Source organism: Pteropus medius, unplaced genomic scaffold (genome assembly GCF_902729225.1).
Source record: "Pteropus medius unplaced genomic scaffold, Ma_sr-lr_union100, whole genome shotgun sequence".
In the NCBI taxonomy this organism is placed as follows: Eukaryota; Metazoa; Chordata; class Mammalia; order Chiroptera; family Pteropodidae; genus Pteropus; species Pteropus medius.
The window spans coordinates 2,571,291-2,589,651 of record NW_024352784.1 but is presented as its reverse complement, the minus strand read 5'-3'; the positions used below and the strand labels follow the sequence as shown (position 1 = coordinate 2,589,651).

General features: G+C 47.9%; 1 protein-coding gene across 4 annotated transcripts; it reads left to right on the top strand.

Moving 5' to 3' along the window:
* The first annotated feature begins 180 nt into the window (after positions 1-180).
* PGAP2 (post-GPI attachment to proteins 2) lies at positions 181-18,269 on the top strand. Of its 4 annotated transcripts, none has more exons than XM_039847921.1 (7): positions 181-419; positions 5,075-5,230; positions 8,006-8,180; positions 15,907-16,159; positions 16,300-16,394; positions 16,979-17,087; positions 17,297-18,269. In XM_039847921.1, the coding sequence occupies exons 3-7, from the start codon at positions 8,016-8,018 to the stop codon at positions 17,425-17,427; spliced, it is 753 nt and encodes a 250-aa protein (XP_039703855.1). In that variant the 5' UTR covers positions 181-419; positions 5,075-5,230; positions 8,006-8,015; the 3' UTR covers positions 17,428-18,269. The 4 variants fall into 4 exon arrangements, with proteins under 4 accessions (XP_039703855.1, XP_039703854.1, XP_039703856.1 ...); XM_039847920.1 differs by having other exon boundaries at positions 16,300-16,406; XM_039847922.1 differs by lacking the exons at positions 181-419; positions 5,075-5,230 and adding an exon at positions 5,339-5,477 and having other exon boundaries at positions 16,300-16,406.
* The last annotated feature ends 92 nt before the right edge of the window (positions 18,270-18,361 follow it).

Below are 18,361 nucleotides of genomic sequence, written 5' to 3'. Positions count from 1 at the left end.
GCCGTCAGAGGCTCGCTCCGGGTGCTCCGCCCTCGCTGCCTGCGCATTGGCAGACGCCGCCGCCACTCTAGGCCCACCCTGTTACTCATTGGGCAATGAGTCTTTTGAAACCGAACGTGAGGGCGGACTTCGGGAGAAGGGGCGAAGGGGAAGAGGAGGGACATAAGGAGTTAGGGGGAAGGAAAGCGGTGGGGCAGTGGGAGGGAAATGGAGTCCCGTCTTTGGCTGCTGCGGTTGGCTGGAAGAGATTCGTGACGTCACACAGGGCCCCTCGAAGTGGGGCGATGAATGGCTACATCGGGCGGGGTGTGGGAGAAGAGTGGTGACGCTATACTAAGGCTCCGCCCCTTTTGTTGGAGCGCAGAGCCCCGGGCTGCTGAAGCTCGGGCCAATCAGAGGGAAGGCTCCAGGATGGCGTGGTAACTATTCTACCCTTACCTTGCCCCAGTCTGCGGGCGGTGATGGGAAGGCTTCCCGGTCGTCCTGCCCTCACTTCCTGACCAGACCACGTGCGGTGCTGGAGGGCCCTCGTGGGTGGTTGTCCACGTAGCTTGTCTGCAGCTGCTTGGAGGCCTTAAAACCTGGACTCCTTGTCTCCTGACCCATGCCAGCCCTAACACCTTTTCCCGTTCCAAATCCCTAGGATAGACGTTATGAACATCAGAAATGCCCTAAGGGAATTTCCGGCTAAGCACAGGACTTGGTACAAATGAGGATTCTTGGAACTTCTTGCCCACCTACCCTTTACGAACACCCCCTCCCAGACCCGTCCTTCTTAAAGCCCTGGTTCAAATGTTCCCGCCCTCTCTGGGGTATATTTGCAGATCTCTCTCAGCAAGTGGGGTTAATGCTTGGGCAGGCCTCTATTACAACCATATCACTTTGTAATCTATTACTTTCATGTCTTCTGTGCCTGGGCTCTTGGAAGTCAGAGCTGCATTTTCTGCATCTTGATGTTAAAAAATAAAATTCAACCAAGTCAATTTGAAGATCTAATTGGCTTTATTAAACGATTCATAAATCAGGAAGCAACCCAACTAGCAGCTGGAAGGGAACATGAGGGGTTGTACAAAATGAAAGGATTTTCCAGGAAGAAGGGCGGGGCAAGGGAGTTATTAGAAAAAAAGTATTATTTGGAGGACCTAACATCTTTTTTTCCGGGGAAGAGAAGATGACAGGTTTTTAATATGTAGATTGCTTCTTTTTATGGAGGATGGAGAGGGTCTTTGTGAGATTACCTTACTGATGCCTGACCAGAAAATTTTATACTGGTTGATTAAGATTATGTTTCTGGGAGAGGTTGAAAGTGCAGTTAGATAAGGTATTAAATCTAGGTTTGGTATCATGGGCTTTTGGCATGAGTGATGCCATTTTGAGCCTATAGTTTGTTTTTTTTCTTTAACAGTGGTGTTCCTACCCACCACCTCTTACCTGGGCCAGGCCTAGTGCAGAAGAGCGATATTACAAAAGGAAGGGTTGAGCATGTTGTAGAAACTAGACCTAGTGACTGAGCATCCTACACAGAATAGCAGGGACTGGGCTCATAAAACGTATTTGGATGACTGTTCCACCACCACCTCTTCCTGGGGCATCAATGCAAAATTGAAATGGGTGCTGCCCCAAAGTAGGTGATCTTATATCCCTGTGGGTTTTCAGTGGTGGTGAGGGATTAGAGATAATTGATTAATTTGTCAAAAAGTGGAGTAATAATTTGTCATAAAGATGAAATAAGATAATGTATAGGAGAAACCTGGTACTCGTGGGTGCTTAGTAGATGATTGAAAGAATAAAAATATATATATATAAAGTGTCAAATAGTAAAACAGTTTTTACATCTGACTCCAGCCACCTTCCCCCAACCCTTCCACCCAAACATCTCTCCTTCTCCTCCACCCTCCCTTACCTAAGCTCTGCATCATAAAGTCCTTAGTTCTCTCTGGATAGTTACAATAGCTTCCTCACTGCCCTCCTGAACCTTCGATTTCTCACCTTCCAATCCTTAAACTCAATTAAACCACTTTCCTCTACTTATTTGTTCTGGTTTTCCTAAGGCCAAATAGACAGTATAGGTGCACGTTAAATGTTTGACACATGAATGAGTGAATTATTTTCTTAAGTAGAAAAGTAAAAGTGAAACTGTTGAGTTGGAGTCAGATAGCTAAGTTCAAGTGCCAGATTTACTAGCTTTTTTAGACCTTGCATAAATTATTTAATTGTTCTGTGCCCCAGTTTTCTTGTCTATAAAATAGGCACACTATTCCTATTTTATAAGGTGGTTGTGAAGGTCAAATAAGATAATGGAATTTGCAAAGGACCGGACTGGGCACATTTTTGGCACATAGTAAGCTAAGCATTCAGTAAATGTTGATTTCTTTCCTCTTTTCCTATAACTTGATAGTGAATAGTGATGTTTGTAAGTAGCATACAATTAAATTTTTATAAATCTTGTGTGAATACCTTTGACTTTTAACTAGAGCATTTAGTTCTTGAATTTAATGAATTTTCCAATATATTCAGGATTTTATCTAATATTTTATTCTTTCTACTTGTCCTACTAGTTCTATTTCTGTCTCTCATTTATTTGTCCTCTATCTCACTTTCCTCACTTCTATTGGTTTATGAGGGTGGCTGTTTTCTTTCTTTATTTTTAAGATTCTACTTCGCCATCTTGACTGGACTCCTCTTTTTCTTTATTTACTTATCTACTTTTGTAGTAATAACTGCCATTTATTGAGGCCCAGCTCTTTGCTAGATTTTTTTTTAAAGTTGAGATATAAGTCACATAACATGATAAGTCACACATAATAAATTCACATTCACTGTTTAAATTGTACAATTCAAAGGTTTTTAGTATCTTCACAAGGTTGTGCAACCATCACCAATATCTGATTCCAGAACATTTTTATGACCCCAAATAGAAACCCCAGACCCATTAGCAGTCATTCCCCATTTCTCCCTTCCCCAGCCCTTGGCAACTACTAATCTACTTTCTCTCAGTGGATTTGCCTATTCTGGACTTTTCATATAAATGGAATCATATAATATGTGGCCTTTGTGTCTGACATCTTTCATTTAGCATAATGTTTTCAAGGTTCATCTATGTTGAAGCATGTATCAGTACTTCATTCCTTTTTATGATTGAATAATATTCCATTTTACGAATATTTCATTTTTGTTTATACATTCATGTGTTGAATGACATTTGAATTACTTCTACCTTATGGCTAGCTACTATGAATGATGCTGCTGCGAACATTCGTGTACAAATTTATCATGGACATGTTTATAGTTCTCTTGTGTTTATATCTAGGAGTAGATTTGCAAGGTCATGTGGTAACTATGTTTAACTTTTCGAAGAACTGCCAAACTCTTTTTACAAAGTGGCTGTACCATTTTACATTCCCACCAGCAATATATGAGGGTTCCAGTTTCTCCACATTGCTGCTAACACTTGTTTTTTATATATTTTTGTAATTATAGCCATCCTGGAGGGTGTAAAATGTCATCTCATGTGGTCTCCATATACGTTTCCCCAATGACTAATGATGGTGACCATCTTTTCACATGCTTATTGGTCATTTAAATCTCCTTTCCCGCATTCTGGATTATTTCATTTTTCCTCCTGTATCAATTTGGAGATTAAATTATTTTTTTCTATTATTTTAGTGATCGCTCTAGAAATTACCATATGCATTCCTAACTTACTAAAGTGTCATGCTAATCATTACCTTTACTGGAAGGGTAGAGTTTGCTGAGATGGAGGAAAAGAAGCATTCCAAGCCAGATGAGCAGGGAGAGTAAAGATGTGGGACCAGGAAAAAAGCTCAAGAGAGGGAACAAGGGCCAGAAGCAGGCATCTGTGGGTTGGAACTAAACAAAGAGGATGATGCAAAGCCCCATGATAGAAAACCTAAATTTAGTTTTTGAAACTAAATGGAGGAGGTTCTTTTAGTAAAATTTTATTAATCATTCACGTGCTTTAGGACCTTAAAGGACAGGGTTGGAAGAATTCAAAGTCAAGAAAAGTGGTTTTTAGAGTAAGACACCTTCCCTCTAGACTTCAAGGCCCCAGAAGTGGGCCCAATATATCTGGGCCCACCATTGCCCAGCCCAGGGCCTGACACAGAGAGGGCCTAGACTGAGTGAATGAACAAGGGGAATGCAGGAAATAAGCTCTGGCAAGTTAATCAAATTGGAGCTTCTGTTTCCTCATCTGCAAAGTGGTGATTATAGTTACCTTGTGGGATCAATGGTATACAGTGATTAAAGGAATTGAGCTCAGGTGTCAGACTCCTGGCTCTGACATTTACTAACTATATGGTAGGTAACATATTTTCTGTTTTCCACTGGTAAATGGAGATATTAATATTATCTACCTCATAGAGTTTTTATGATTAAATGGGACAACGTAAAAAGTAGAAAAGTGCCTGGGACACAAGGGTACTCAAAATGTGCTAATTATTACTGTAGGGATTTAAATAGAGGAAAATGTGATGGTGGTGTCTAGCTCAGAGGTGGGCCAACCCCTGCAGGTGCTCTGACAAGCCCGCATTGTGCCTGCAGGAAGGATTACGGTTCATTCAGCCTCTTTCCCTGTTGGAGTAGGATAGTCTTTGGAAAGGGAGCCCAGAGTCTCCCTCACATTCCCTTAGGGATCAGTCAGGGTGGAGAGGGAACCCTGGGGTCTGGTTTCTGACTATCAACGCTTTCATGTTAGGGAACAGACCCAAGGCCTGGGGCTGAAAATCCTCTCTCTCTGCTATGTCGGATAGGACAGGGTGTCCTTTCCTGATCATAGGCGGGAACAGCTCTGGCCCAGAGTTTCTGGGGTGGGCCTCACTGGCTCTCACTACCTGTAAGGTGCTCTACCCTTTGCTGAAATGCCCCAAATAGGCTCTGGGTAACAAATTTTGGGGGAGGGGCACCAAGGATGGGCGAAACTGGCTTAATATTTTAAAAGGGCGAAGCTGGATAATTCGGCTAGAAAGGGGAAAGTGGGGAGCAGAAGAGTCTGGGGTCAGGAAATAAAGAGAATTCGGGGCCTTGTTGAATTAATTTTATGTTCTTTCAACAGGTAATGGAATGCAGCAGAGTTAAGGTGATAAGGTGGCTTATCCAACGTGTCATACCCGGGTGTCCAGGGCTCTTCCGGCTGCCCCCACGCAGCTGGAATTAGTAGGGAAGACCAAGGCTGGAGAGGCATGGCATGAAGGGACGCCAAATTAAAGGGGTGAGCCTGGGGCTGGGGTCCGCAGAAGCGGGGAGGAGCCCGCAGAATATCTGGGCACAGTTTCCTCTCCAAGTTCCGCCCCAAGCACGCACCGGGCCAGCCCCGCCCCCCGACATTCCCATTCTAATCCCCCTCCCCGCCGCTCACCCCCGGGCTGGGCCTGGCATTCGCCCCGGGTTCCCCGGGTCCCCTGGGTCCCCCAGTTCCCGTCTTCCACCGACGCAGTTTCCTTGCAGCCACAGCCTGGGTGAGTGTAGGGATGGGTGTGCTGAACTGCCGAGCAGCCCCGCTTGGGGGAGCTCGGCCACGCGATCCAGCCTCCACAGGGCCGGGTCCCTAACTCGGGGGTTCTTGGTGCCTGCCCGTGAACTATTGCTGCCCCGACTTGCTAAGTTGACTCCTTTTCCCTCCGCTCTCGTGCATGGGGCTGGATGTGCAGGGTTTGAGCTCTCGCTTCTTCACAGGGACTCTTGGTTCGAATTTTCCCTTAGGTGTCCCAGAATGGAGGTGGAGGGCGGGGCTTGGAACTCCATAGTTTCAAATCCCAGCTCTGCCAGTTAGTAGCAAGTGACCCTGAGCAAGTGTTTAACTTCCCTGAGCCTCCGTTTCCTCTTCTATAAAATGGAAATATACAGACTGTAGATCTTACCTCATAGAATTATAGTGCGGATTAAAAGAAACAATGAATATGTAGTGCTTAGTAGGGTGCCTAGATTCAGAAGGCACCCAGTAAGTGTGGATTTGGACTGGAAAATGAGACCTATTGGGACCTTTGAAGATAGGATAGGGGTACTCCTAAGAAAGCAGTTTTCAACTAAGTAGAACCTATAAGGAAGTTAAAGCTGACTAAGGCTGAACAGCTGCTCTTCAGGTAGTGAACCTCCTTGTCCTGACGCCTGGAGGAGTTGAGTGACCAAGTTGCAATGGCCTTATCTAAACCACATGATCCACATGTTGAACAACTGTGGAAACAGGCTCCAAGTGGTTAGGTCACTTGCTTAAGGTCACACAGCTAAAAGGTGGGCCAGGCATATCTCCAAGAAGTGGAACACCTTGTCCCTCAAATCTCCTTATCACCCTCCTGCCTTGAGCAGTGCCTGTTCATTCCCTGAGGATCCAGTATTTAGTTTGGGGATCCCAGTAGTTCCTGAGAGATCTAGAGCAGCTGGCTTCAACAAAGGATGTTGGGAGGGGGTATTGGTACTGCTACAACCAAAGAATCTGGGTTTGGCTTAGATGGAGAAAGTGTTCCCCTTCCAAGACTTTGAGGGACTTACAGACTATTTGGAGATGATCCAAGGAATGTGATTGCAGAGGCTCACCAGAGCCACTTCCAACTCCCCTGGGAGACCTCTGGCTCCCAGAGGGAGAAAGAAGCTAGAGCAGTTGGGGCAGTCTGCCTTGCAGAAAGTGGGTGGGGGAAGATGAATGAGAATGTTGAGGCATGTTTTCCTGGCTTGTTCCAGAATGTCAGGAAGCTAGCCTTATAGAAGTCAGGTTCTTCCGGAGGGTGGGACTAGAAGGGAGAGTACTGAAGATGGTGCCCAGAAGAGTTGGGACTTCATTTGGCAAGGCCCTTGAGTCCAGAAGTGGTAAATTCTTTATGTGTTTGGAACCAGCCCTAGTTTGGCAACAAGAAGCCTAAGTTCCAAGGATGGCTTTCCATCAAAGCAGATGGCTTTGAGGAAGGGCCTTCCTCTCTGTGTGTCTCGGTTTCTCTCTCTTTACAGTGAGGACAGGGCTGACTGACTCATCTATATAGGATTTGGTTTTTACCTTTCTTCCTCTTATGGACACCCCTCTTAAACTGACCTAATTTAACCTTCTGCCCAGAGCTCTGGCCCAGAGAGGAAAGAGTCAAGGAAGGCCAGCATTGCAGTTTGTTACCCTGTGAGCCCTACATCCCCTCACTGCTGGCTCTTCCTTCTATTTGCTGTGTGACCCTGGGCAAGTTTCTATCCTTCTCTTGTTCTCAACTTCCTCCTCAATGTCTTGGGCTAGGATTGCTGGTGTATATTTGGCTGTTTTAGTTTCTGACCTTAGATATCTGCATCTGAACAGGGAGTCACATTCCTCAGGAGCCCTTACCTACTTTCCAGAGCAGGAGGACAGGTCCCTGGGCACTGGGAAGCCTCCAGAAGCTGACCAGGCAGCTCTCTCCAGCAAATAGCAAGCCCAGGCTAGTACCAGACCTGATTCTGCAAAGCCTTTCACCCTCAGAGCACGTGAGGCAGCAGGCGGGGACAAACAAGGGGTCGAGGTTCTGTTGGCTTCCATGGAGTCGTTGTGGACTGTGGTGCAGGCACACAGAGCACACAGACTGAGAAGGGACTGAAGGTGCAGAGGGGCCCTGGGCTGGTGGGTAAAGCAATGAGAGCTAATGGGAGGCTCTGAATCCTGGAGGCTCAAGAGCCTGGGGAAGGAGATAGGGCATTCTGTCCTCAAGGAGGTTTTAGGATTGGTTCCTGAAACAAGAGAGACTATAAGCCAGCTCCTATAGTCCTAGGCCCATCAAACCACATAGGGATGAGGAGGTCTCCCAATTGTAGCACAGGTTTGTTTGGTTCATTGTCTTTTCTCTGAAATTGAGGGTGAATATTGTTATGGGATTCTTAGTCTTCATCCAAGGCAGGAGCTGTCCAAATTTAGTGGCTGCCTCCCTCTCAGACCCCTCAGCCTTTAGCTTAGTCTGAGGACTGAGCATAAGGGCTGACTTTACCACTGAGTCCCAGCCTTGCTGCCTTAGGCCCTGACAGCATGCCACTCCATCCCCAGGTCTGACAAGATGTACCAGGTCCCACTGCCACTGGACCGGGATGGGACCCTGTTCCGGCTCCGCCTCACCATGGTGGCCCTGGTCACAGTCTGCTGTCCACTTGTCGCCTTCCTCTTCTGCATCCTCTGGTCCATGTTCTTCCACTTCAAGGAGACTACGGCTACACATTGTGGGGTAGGGCTTGGAGTGGGCACTGACACCTCATATTCAGGCCCAATTGAATCTATTTTGGATCCTGATTCTATTGTAAAAGGATTAGCAAGCTCTCCAGTGGGGTCCATCAAACATAATGGGCTGTGGGGGTGGGGGGATGCCTGAAAATTGAGGTCATGAGGATTAGTCTCTTGCCACCTTCCATGGAGGTTGCTGGGGGCTTGGGCGGGGGTGGTCACTGAAGTTGGGCAGCCCCAGAATTCAATCCTTCATAGAGGGGCAGATTCAGGAAATCCAGGGTTTCTGGAGGATGGAGAGAGAACAGGACTGGGCTAGAAGGCATTTAGGGCCTCTAAGTGTGGTTCTGTGGACAGTGCCTTTCTCTATGGGAATGTGATTATATATGTGTGTGTGTGTGTAACTGTAAGAGACATGACTGTAGTGACTTCGAGTGGGACATATGTGTCAGAGAAACAGTATTTGTGCCTGTTTGGATGGAGACCTGATTTTGTGTGTATATATGTTTTCTGGGGTAGGTCTCATGCCCTCTGAGGTTCCATAGGTGGTCATGCACCCTCTGGATAGTGATATGCGGTGCTAGGCCAGGAAGAAAGATGTGAGAATTCTTTCTCTGTAGGATATTGGAGTAAAGGGGGAGAAATCTATGTTGACCTCTGTTATACTCCTAGTTTATCCACTATCTGTATATTACCTGAGACATGGACACTGAGCCTCAGTTTCCCCATGTCTAAAATGGGGTTCATAATTCCTGTCCTCCTCCTCCTCAGGGCTAATGTAGAGCTCCTGGTAGTGGAAGGGTAGGAAAGTGGTCTAGAGAATGTGAAGGGTGAGGAGCAGAAGAAAGCAGAAGAGAAGTAGATTGTCAGGTTGGAAGGCAGAGCAGGAGAGGAATTTAGCCTAAGGGCTCCAGGTAGAAAAGAGGCAGGGTCTAGACATGGATCTTAGATTAACCTCAGAGAGAGCTCTGAAGGACCCCAGTCAGGTGAGCTTCCCCCGTTCCTATAAAGAGATCTACTCCAGAAAAAGGGCTGTGACTGGTAGTGGAGTCTGGTGGGGGATGGAGGTGTAGAGCACTTCTTTTGTTCATACAACTTGAAGTTTTCCCTCTTGATTTGTCATTGGGTAGTCATGTGCCTTGGTATGTGGGCAGCCAATCTGATGAGACCCAGTGTTGGGAACTATTAGAAAGAACAGGACTGGAAGAAAGGGGTTGACCAGGTGATCTATGGGGAAGATTAGAAAGGGTCCATCTAAGAACCTTTCCTGACCTAGTTCTTACCTTAGATAATATACCAAATGTTTCTATTATCTTGGCCAACTCCTCTTCATCCTGCAAAACTCTGCTCAGGTGTCCCCTCCTCCAAAAAGCCCTCCCAGCCTCTTTGGGGAAAACTTAATCATTCCCTTCTTTGGGTGCCCACAGTTATCTCTGTGTTATCTTTCATACAATTCTATGACATTATATTTGTGTCTGTCTTCCCCACCAGACTGAGTGCTCCTTAAAGGCGAGCACTGCATTTGAATCAATATTTGCTGAATAAGTGGATAGGATCCTCCGCCGCCACCCCACCCCAGCCCAGTACTCTGAGAAAAGGAAGGCATAGTATAATGCAGTCATAGTCCATACAGAAAATTATATTTGTACAGCATATGGAGTTAAACGGAGTAGGCTATTTGCTCTGCCCCTCATGGCTGGCTCTGAAGGCTAATGGTCTCAGCATACCTGCATACCTATGACCCATTCTTGGCATACTGGTTATGGAGCTAAGCATAGGTAGTTGCAGGAGGGGCATGACTAGGCCTAGTGACCTGCAGGTATTATGTACTCACTCTCTGGGACTACCATGTTAGAGCCATCTGGAGATTTTCACATATGCTCTCAATTTCTCACCCAGAGTTTCCCAGGAATAGCCAACCCTAAGAATAAAAGAAGTAACCTTAGTTTAACACATCTATAATTAGACGACTTTGCCTCTGCTTGCACATCCCCAGTGATGGGGAGTTTTCTTCCTCTCTAGGTGGCCTATTTCAAGGAGACTTAGTAGCTAACAATTAGCAAGCTCTTTCTTATAGTGAACATACACTCTCTTCCTGGTGAATCTCTGCCTTGGGAGCCTTCGGACTACCCTTTCCTTCAGGCTTCTAGCCACCCCTGCAGACATGGGAAGGCAGTAATGAGAGTTCCTGAGTCTACTCTTCTTAGGTAGCACAGCTCCAGTTCTTCAGGCAACTCTCACAGCACATGTGCCCCTGAACTTGGCCGAGGTGGTCACTGTTCTGTTCATGTTAGGCCCTGATTTGGGCATAAGACTTCATATGGCCTGGGCAGTACAGGCAAAAGCAGGACTGTTCCATTCCTATTATTGGCTGTTAGGCCTCTGTTATTGCAGTCTGAGCTGCTAGTAGCTGTTCCTGCACAGGTGCAGGCTGGACACTGAAAGCTCATATTCAGGCCTGTCTAAATCTCTTTTGGATCATGAATCTATTGTCCTAAGATTAGCTAGCTCTCCAATGGGGCCCAAGAAACATACTGAGTCCTACTCTAACAAAAAAGAGCCAAATCCTATTCTGCTTTCTCTCTTTCCCCTCCCCAGAAACATCCCTGTACACATCTCCCAGAGAGGTCCCATTCCCCATCCCTGGCAAGGAAGCTGCTATGGGCTGACCTTAGCCACAATCACTTCTTACCTTTGCAAAGTGTTCCAGAATTTATGACATGGACTTGTCAGTCCTAGGAAGCTGTGTGCCTGGGCAGGCGTGGAGATCTGGGCTCTGTGGGCGGGAGGGCAGGCCCTGGGAAGCTGGGGGTGGGACCCTCTAGTCTTAGAATAGTCTCATTCTGGCTAGAGCCCTCAACCCAAGCCCCGGATCCTTCAGCACCCAGTGTAAGTGTTGCTCAGTACGCCCCTTCTCCCCTGTCCCATTCCCTGATGCTGAGCTGGACTAGTGGAATAGGGTTCCCTTAATGGAGGGAGGTGTAAGTCCCAAGGGGAGATTTGGGCCTAGGTTTTTTTTATACAAGGCTGTCTCTGTTTGACCCCCAGAAGGTAGCCCAGTTTGAGGAGTCGTGGTAGTCGGGGCAGTAGCAGGTAGGAGGAGGAAGTTCTTTGTCTAGAGGGAGAAGGGCAGAAGAAGCATAGCTTCCCTGGGTCTGGGTCTGTCTGTCTTTGGTCTAGCCCAGCACAGCAGGCTCAAACTGAGTGGAGAAGGTTCCCATGACCCTCAGATTGCCGTAAACCTTGGATTGAGTGACATGGTCTTCTCAGAGAGGAAGGAGATGGAGGTCTGGGTCTCTGGAGGGACCATGATATATCTTGGGATCAGGGTACTGCTGGCCTGAGGCTTGGATCATTCTGAGCCTGGGGGTGGGATGGCTGGCAGCCTGTGGTCCCATTGAAATAGGTTCTGGGGCACGCCCACTGTTCCTAGTTGAACTTGGATAAAGAGCAGGAATGTGGTCAGACAGGGTCAGTGGGAGGACTTGGGCCACTTTGAGCCAGGGCTCTTTGTCTAGGTTACTTGACCTGAAAAAAGCTTTGATTGGAGCCTTAAGCTGTCAGGTGGTAAAAAGCCTTAGTCCTGTTATTTATGTTGACATAATTCTGGGCCTCAGTCTCCCTTTCCGTGAAATGGGAATAATAACCTTTCTCCCTCTGACCCTTCTCCTGAGTGGGTATTAGGATAGTGACAATGAGGTAGGCTATTACAGCTCCCATGACCAGGCCACTAGGAGCCTCTATTCTCCAGACTCTTCAAGAGGTGGCCCTGCAGGACCAGTGTGCCGAAGGGATTCCTAGGAGCTGACCCTGCCTATCTCTGCTGCTCCTTCCCTGTCTCCCCCTGCACCTCCTTCTCTTCTGCACTGATTTCCTTTTTCCTTTATGCTCTTTCTATTTTTTTCCGGAAAAGCTCTGGAAAAGGCCCCACTTTCCTAGGCATCCCACTAGGCCCTAAGTTGTGTCCCTCAACCCTGCCTAGGCACCACTTCCTACAGGATGTTCTCTGCGGCTTCTCAGCCCTTGGACCCTGATGGGACCATGTTCCGGCTCCGCTTCACAGCCATGCTCTGGTGGGTCATCACTTTCCCTGTGTTCGGCTTCTTCTTCTGCATCATCTGGTCCCTGATGTTCCACTTTGAGTACACGGTGGCCACTGACTGTGGGGTGAGTGCCAGGCTCCCTAGCACCTGGGTCAGGGCCAGGTTGGGAGATGGCGATAAGGGTGAAATTGGAGAGTAGGAGAGAAGGTGGAGGGTCAGAGAGAGGGAAAAGAAATAAAAGGGTGGTAGGGGTCAAGTCAGAGTTAGGGGAAATTTGGGAGAGAGACTCAGAGAGTAGAGTCATAGTCTTCCAAGAGTAGAAGAGAGCAGAAGGGAGAGGGGGAAGGGAAGGGAGTAGGAATAGGCAAGAAAGATCATGAGAAGGATAAGGGAGCTGAAGAAAGACCAGATTGGGAGGGAAGACAAGACTGAGAAGGTAAGATGAGGCCAGAAGCCAGGAGAAATAACATAGTTTTAGCCCAAACCGGGGCCTTGACCTGAGAGGACCTCCAGCCCTGTCCTGGGATCTTCTAGTTTGGTTTCCTCTCTCTGGCAGCCTCAACCCCACAATCTGTGTCCACTCGGGTCTCTACCAGTTGGACTTTCTACCTCCAAGAACAGCCCTCCAGGCCTTTGCCGAAGGCCCAGGGGTAGAGGTTCTGTGTCAGGGGCATGTAATTGAACATGGCATTGCCCATAGTATCTCATTTATACAAGAGATAATCCTAGATACAGGCAATAACTACACAGTGAGACATTTCTACAATAACTACACAGTGAGAGGATTTCTATTATGATAAAAGGGAGCTCAGGGATTGTGGGGCCCAGAGGAAGCACTTAACCCAGCTTGGACACTGGGGAAGACTTCCTTCCTGGAAGAGGGGGCATTGTTGTTGTGAGGGTGAAGAATCTTTGTGAATGCCAGGCTGACAACTTTTGATTTTATCCAGAAGGAAATGGGAAGTTTGGGAAGATTTTAAACAGGAAAGAGACACGATTACATTTGCAGCTTAAAAGACAAGTCTGCCTCCTGGAAGGAAAACATTTAAGGGCATGGGACAGGAGTAGGGAGACCAGTGATGAGGCTAGTACAATACCTCATGCTAATGGGGAGACCAAAGCTAAGATGGGGACTATGAGGATAGACAGGAGGGGATGGAGTCCAGAGCAGAATAACAGGAATATAAGTTTTTGTTCAGTTGGCAAGGGGTGGGGGGTGGGGGGGCAGTAAGGTAAATAGAAAAGTCATCCAGAATTTGAGGGGACTTTTATCTGAAGCCAAAAGAATGAATCTTTAATGGTGAAGTCTGTGATCTTAAGATAAGGAATTTTTGGGCCACCTCTCTTTATCTCATGGGAATTTCTAATCTGCTGCCCTGCCACAGATCCAGAGCTATGTCCTCCAGGCCGAAGGTTGCCTATTCTTGGGGAAAGAGGTTGTTTCTATCTCTCAGTATCCTTATCACTGGGCTCCTGGGGAGGTTTGAGGTGAGCTGTGTACCTGGTTTCTGATAGCTCCTGATGTTTCTTGTCGCTGATGTGGTTGGTGAGTGGGAACTTGCATGCTTGGAATGGGGGTAGGGTATATGAGTATCTGTAACTGATTTTGTGTATGTGTGTATGTGACGATGGGGGCGGGGAGCAGTTCCTGCTTAGAATCCTGCCCCACCCCTAATCTGGGAGGAGCTTGTGAGGACTGGACTGGGCCACAGGGCCTCGCTTCTCTCTTCCTTCTGAGATGTCCCCCAAGCTCTGTGCCATCTCTACCCTTTACCTGTTTCTCAGCATCAGTTAGGGCTCTGAGTCCTTAAATGCTCTGGATTCTCTCAACCAAGTTTTAGAGGCTGATCCTGTTCCCCTTAAATAGTTCAGATTGGGGCAGTAGTTTTCAGAATGATATTCTTGGACGTGGAGGCAACACTCCCACTAACCTTACTCAGAGGACCTATTCAGAGAGGCAGACAAGTCAAGTAAGGAGGCTTGGAATCTCAGAAGTGTCTGGTAAAGATATGATTCCCACCTCTCACTAATATGTAGGCCTTCCCATGTTCAGTAGTCATGTAGTAGCTCACCACCTATTTGTAGGCTTTTCAGGGAAGTTTGTCTGCTGAAAGCCATCACTTGTACCCACTGTGTGTCAGACATTGTAGATGCTTTGCATACATTATACTTAGTATTTACAATCACCCTGCAAAGTAGGTGGTGGTACCCCTATTTTACCAATGAGGAAATTGAAGCTCAGAGAGATGAAGTGACTCGCTCAAGGTTACCTCACTAATAAAGGCACAGCTAGGATGCAGACCCAGGATTGTGTGGCTCCAAAGCCTCCATGTTGCCTCTTCACTGATTACTCAGAGTGAATATGTGAGCCTGATCTCAAGCTATGGTATCTCAAGCCATGGCCTGGAGAGCAGCACCTTCTCTCTGAGAGCTCTGCACCGTTTCCTCTGACAGTGCTGAAGGGACTCCATCTCCTTATCTGTGAAGACTATGAAGCCCCTGGCTAGTGCTCCCCCAGGGCTACCACTGCCCTGTGAGCTGCCTCCATCATTGCCTATCTCCCCAGCTGCCTTGGAGACACATTCAACTTCCCTGTTGGGAGAAAGAAAGGGATCTTGCAGAACTTCACCCCTGAAGACTAGTCCCACTAGTCACTACAGGGTCATTCCCTTGCTGGGCCCTGGCACTGATCTGTCCTTTTTTGAAAGTCTAAAAAAGTCCATGAAAAGTGTGGACAACAGACTGGTAGCTTCCACATTCCTGGAATCTTTTAGAAATGCAGATTCTTAGATTCTAGACCTCTGCACTCTCACCCAATCCCTGGGGAGTTGTATACATATTAAAGTTTAAGAAGCAGCTCCAGGCCCTGGAGTCTAAGAGATCGTGCTCCCATCCCTGGCTTTCCTGTCCCCATTGAAACTACTCTTTACTCATCTCCCATCCTCTCACTCTTCCATACAAGTAACACACCAATCCTTGCAGCTGGGTATCATCTCCTCCTCCTTCAACTTTAAGGAATTCCTTAAGGAATTAGGAATCCTAGGCTTCGAGAAAGATGGATGGGTGAGATGTTTAAAAACAGGGTCATTTTCTTAGACTGCCCCAGGTTAGGAGCACCCACATTTTTAAACATGATCAAGGTGGGGTACCCTTCTGGCCCAACTTCCCCAGTGTCTCATAGTATCTTCTATCACCTTGGCACACCTGCTCAGAACAAATGGAGGTGGGAGCAGTCAGAGGAACAGCTCGGCTGGGCAGTGAATCCAGCACTATCCCAAGGAAGCTCAATGGTCTAACTCATCCCTATCCAAGGGACTGAATCTGAGGTTCTGGGCTCATGGAACCTCTCACAGAGTTTTCCACTACTGGCTTAGAGAGCCTCTGAACCTGTTTACAGCCTTCTCAGCCATGTGTAGGTTCCACGTATTGGTAGGTGGAGAATGTCCACCATGCCCCTGTACAAACTCCAGGCTGGCTGGGGAAAGAGAACCAAGCACATTGGGACCCAGGACCTTGAAGGGGAGGTCTCCCAGGAGAGCTCTGGGGGGTCCCTGAAGGAGGACTTTCTGGAATGGAAGGGGCTGGAGCAGAGCCATCTGAGAGCTGGGGTGATTAGATGGAGAGAAGGATCTCTAGGTGGGCAGGGCTGGCACCTATTTGGTTCCCAAATAGGTCATAACTCTCTAGGTGCCCAATTACTTGCCTTCGGTGAGCTCGGCCATTGGTGGGGAAGTGCCCCAGCGCTACGTGTGGCGTTTCTGCATCGGCCTGCACTCAGCACCACGTTTCTTGGTGGCCTTCGCCTACTGGAACCACTACCTCAGCTGTACCTCCCCGTGTCCAAGCTACCAACTGCTTTGCCGCCTCAACTTCAGCCTCAACGTCATCGAGAACCTCGCGTTGCTAGTGCTCACCTACGTCTCTTCTTCTGAAGACTTCAGTGGGTGCCCGGATGAGGGAAGGAGAATGGGAAAGGGTTTGGGGAGGGGACACCCCTACCCGTCCCTTACTCGGAGCATCAGACATAGGGTTTGGGTGCTCCCTGCAATATGTACTCCCAACCTTTCTCTTTCCCTCCAGCCATCCATGAAAATGCTTTCATTGTGTTCATCGCTGCATCCCTCAGTTACATGCTTCTCACCTGCATTATCTGGCGGCTGAACAAGAAGCACACAGTAAGTCAGGAGGTACGGTTTACCCCTAGTGGGGCTCTAGGCAGCCCAGAACTGTCCTCTGGATGTGGGTAATGGTGAAGTGGGAACTGGAATTCTAATTAGAACCCCGGCCGGGGCTTGGGGAGAAGTGGAGGATGGCTAGTCAGAATCTAGGACTGAGTTTGGGTAGTATGGGAGAATAGAGAACAGAGGAGATGGAGGCTCCAAATGGGAGTGGAATGAGGGGCAGCATCCTGGCTGCAGTGAGTTAGGAAAACACGTCAGGGTCTGTGGTCTCTAAGTCCAGTTGCCCCCCGACACACACCTTCTCCCTGTAGCATCTGGAGGTGTTGGGTTGGTTGGTTGACTCCAAGTTAACTTTCATATTCCATCTCCCTGAAGTGGGAGGGGAAGAGATACTACTACTTCTTGGCCCCATTATATCCCAAATGCAGGGATGTGAACATGCCCATCATTCCTGCTGCCCCTGCCTGTGCCCCCTTCCATGAAAGAGAGGGGACATTCAACCCTTAGGAGTTGAGGTTAAGAGGGGAGGCTACCCATATACAACAAGCAACAGAGTGATCAGAGAGCCTATCTCATAGGATCACAAGTCCTACAACTGGAAACAGCGGCTCTTCATCATCAATTTCATCTCCTTTTTCACGGCGCTGGCTGTCTACTTTCGGCACAACATGTATTGTGAGGCTGGAGGTGAGGCCGGGCTAGGATCCATAGGTGGTCACAGTGGCTATGGGACAGTTGTGTTTTCTGTAATGTGCAATATGGTGGTGGTCTTGGGGGCTGGCTGCCATTGTGTTCCCTATAGTGATGTAGTGGTGGTGATTTATCAAGATGGCCTGGGGCATGGGGAGTGTTGGGGCAGGAGGCTCACCATGCCCTTCCTTGTGTCCTCACGACAGTGTATACCATCTTTGCCATCCTGGAGTACACTGTTGTCCTAACCAACATGGCATTCCACATGACAGCTTGGTGGGACTTCGGGAACAAGGAGCTGCTAATTACCTCACAGCTTGAGGAAAAGCGATTCTAAACCCCTCTCCTGCTGGGGAGGAGCCTACTGCCCAGAAACTAGAAACAAGATCCCATGCTGGCCTTTCCTAACTACTGTGTCCTCTCTAGGCCCTACTGAAGCTGGGGGAAGGGGGAAAGAAAGGAGGAAGGGCACAGGACAAGGCTTTACCCAGCCCTGTGGCTTCTCCATTCCCCTATCCCACTTGAAGGCACAGAGGCCTTCAAGCAGCATCGCTCTTACCTGAGAGAACCCAAGAAACTGAGTTGGCAAGAAAGCTCCACCGTCTGGTGCTAAAAAAAGTCCTGAGGTTCATAACCACCATCCGGTTCTTGACCTTAACAGCCACCTCTCATTGAGGTCAGGGACCACTGAGCAGTGGCTGCTACCTGAAAACCACAGCCATTCTCCCCATGGGTCATTCACTTCTCTAATGTTGTCTAATGATCTACTCTACACATCCAGACCTATGGCCATAGTCACACGCTAAGGTTACCCAGGTCTAGTCCTGACTACCTGATTTGGTGTGTCCATGTGGATGATAGGGATGGGCAGGCTATACGATTTCCAAGGGCTCTGTTAGTCTGTGCTTCTGACATCACCTTCTGGTTGGTGGTGGTCTGTACCAAAAGGATGACCTGCTCCAGGAAAAGCACTGGCACAGCATGTATTTCCCTTCCCTCCTGAAATCTCTGGCTTGTATTCTTCCTCCTTGGCAAAAATGTGAGGTGGAGGGGTCAGAGACACAGATTCCTACCCGCAAACTGGTGTCCCCACCAACCTCCCTATTGTCCTAGGCTCTAAGCTCATTTGGTTGTACATTTTATTTCAAAGGAAAATAAATTTTTTTTTTTGGCCAACAGTCTGGGCTAGGCTTGTCTGTCTTGGGCTTGTCTTTTTAATAGAATTGAGGTGAGAGACAGGTTCCAGGATGGAGGGAATAAGTCCATGGCAG

Bases quoted from the DNA above. Each gene is read 5' to 3' on its own strand.
- PGAP2 (XM_039847923.1), top strand. From the start codon at position 8,016: ATGTACCAGGTCCCACTGCCACTGGACCGGGATGGGACCCTGTTCCGG. The intron at 8,181-12,127 runs GTAGGGCTTGGA...GCATCCCACTAG, and splicing joins CTACGGCTACACATTGTGGG to GCCCTAAGTTGTGTCCCTCA. The intron at 12,344-15,906 runs GTGAGTGCCAGG...ATAACTCTCTAG, and splicing joins CGGTGGCCACTGACTGTGGG to GTGCCCAATTACTTGCCTTC.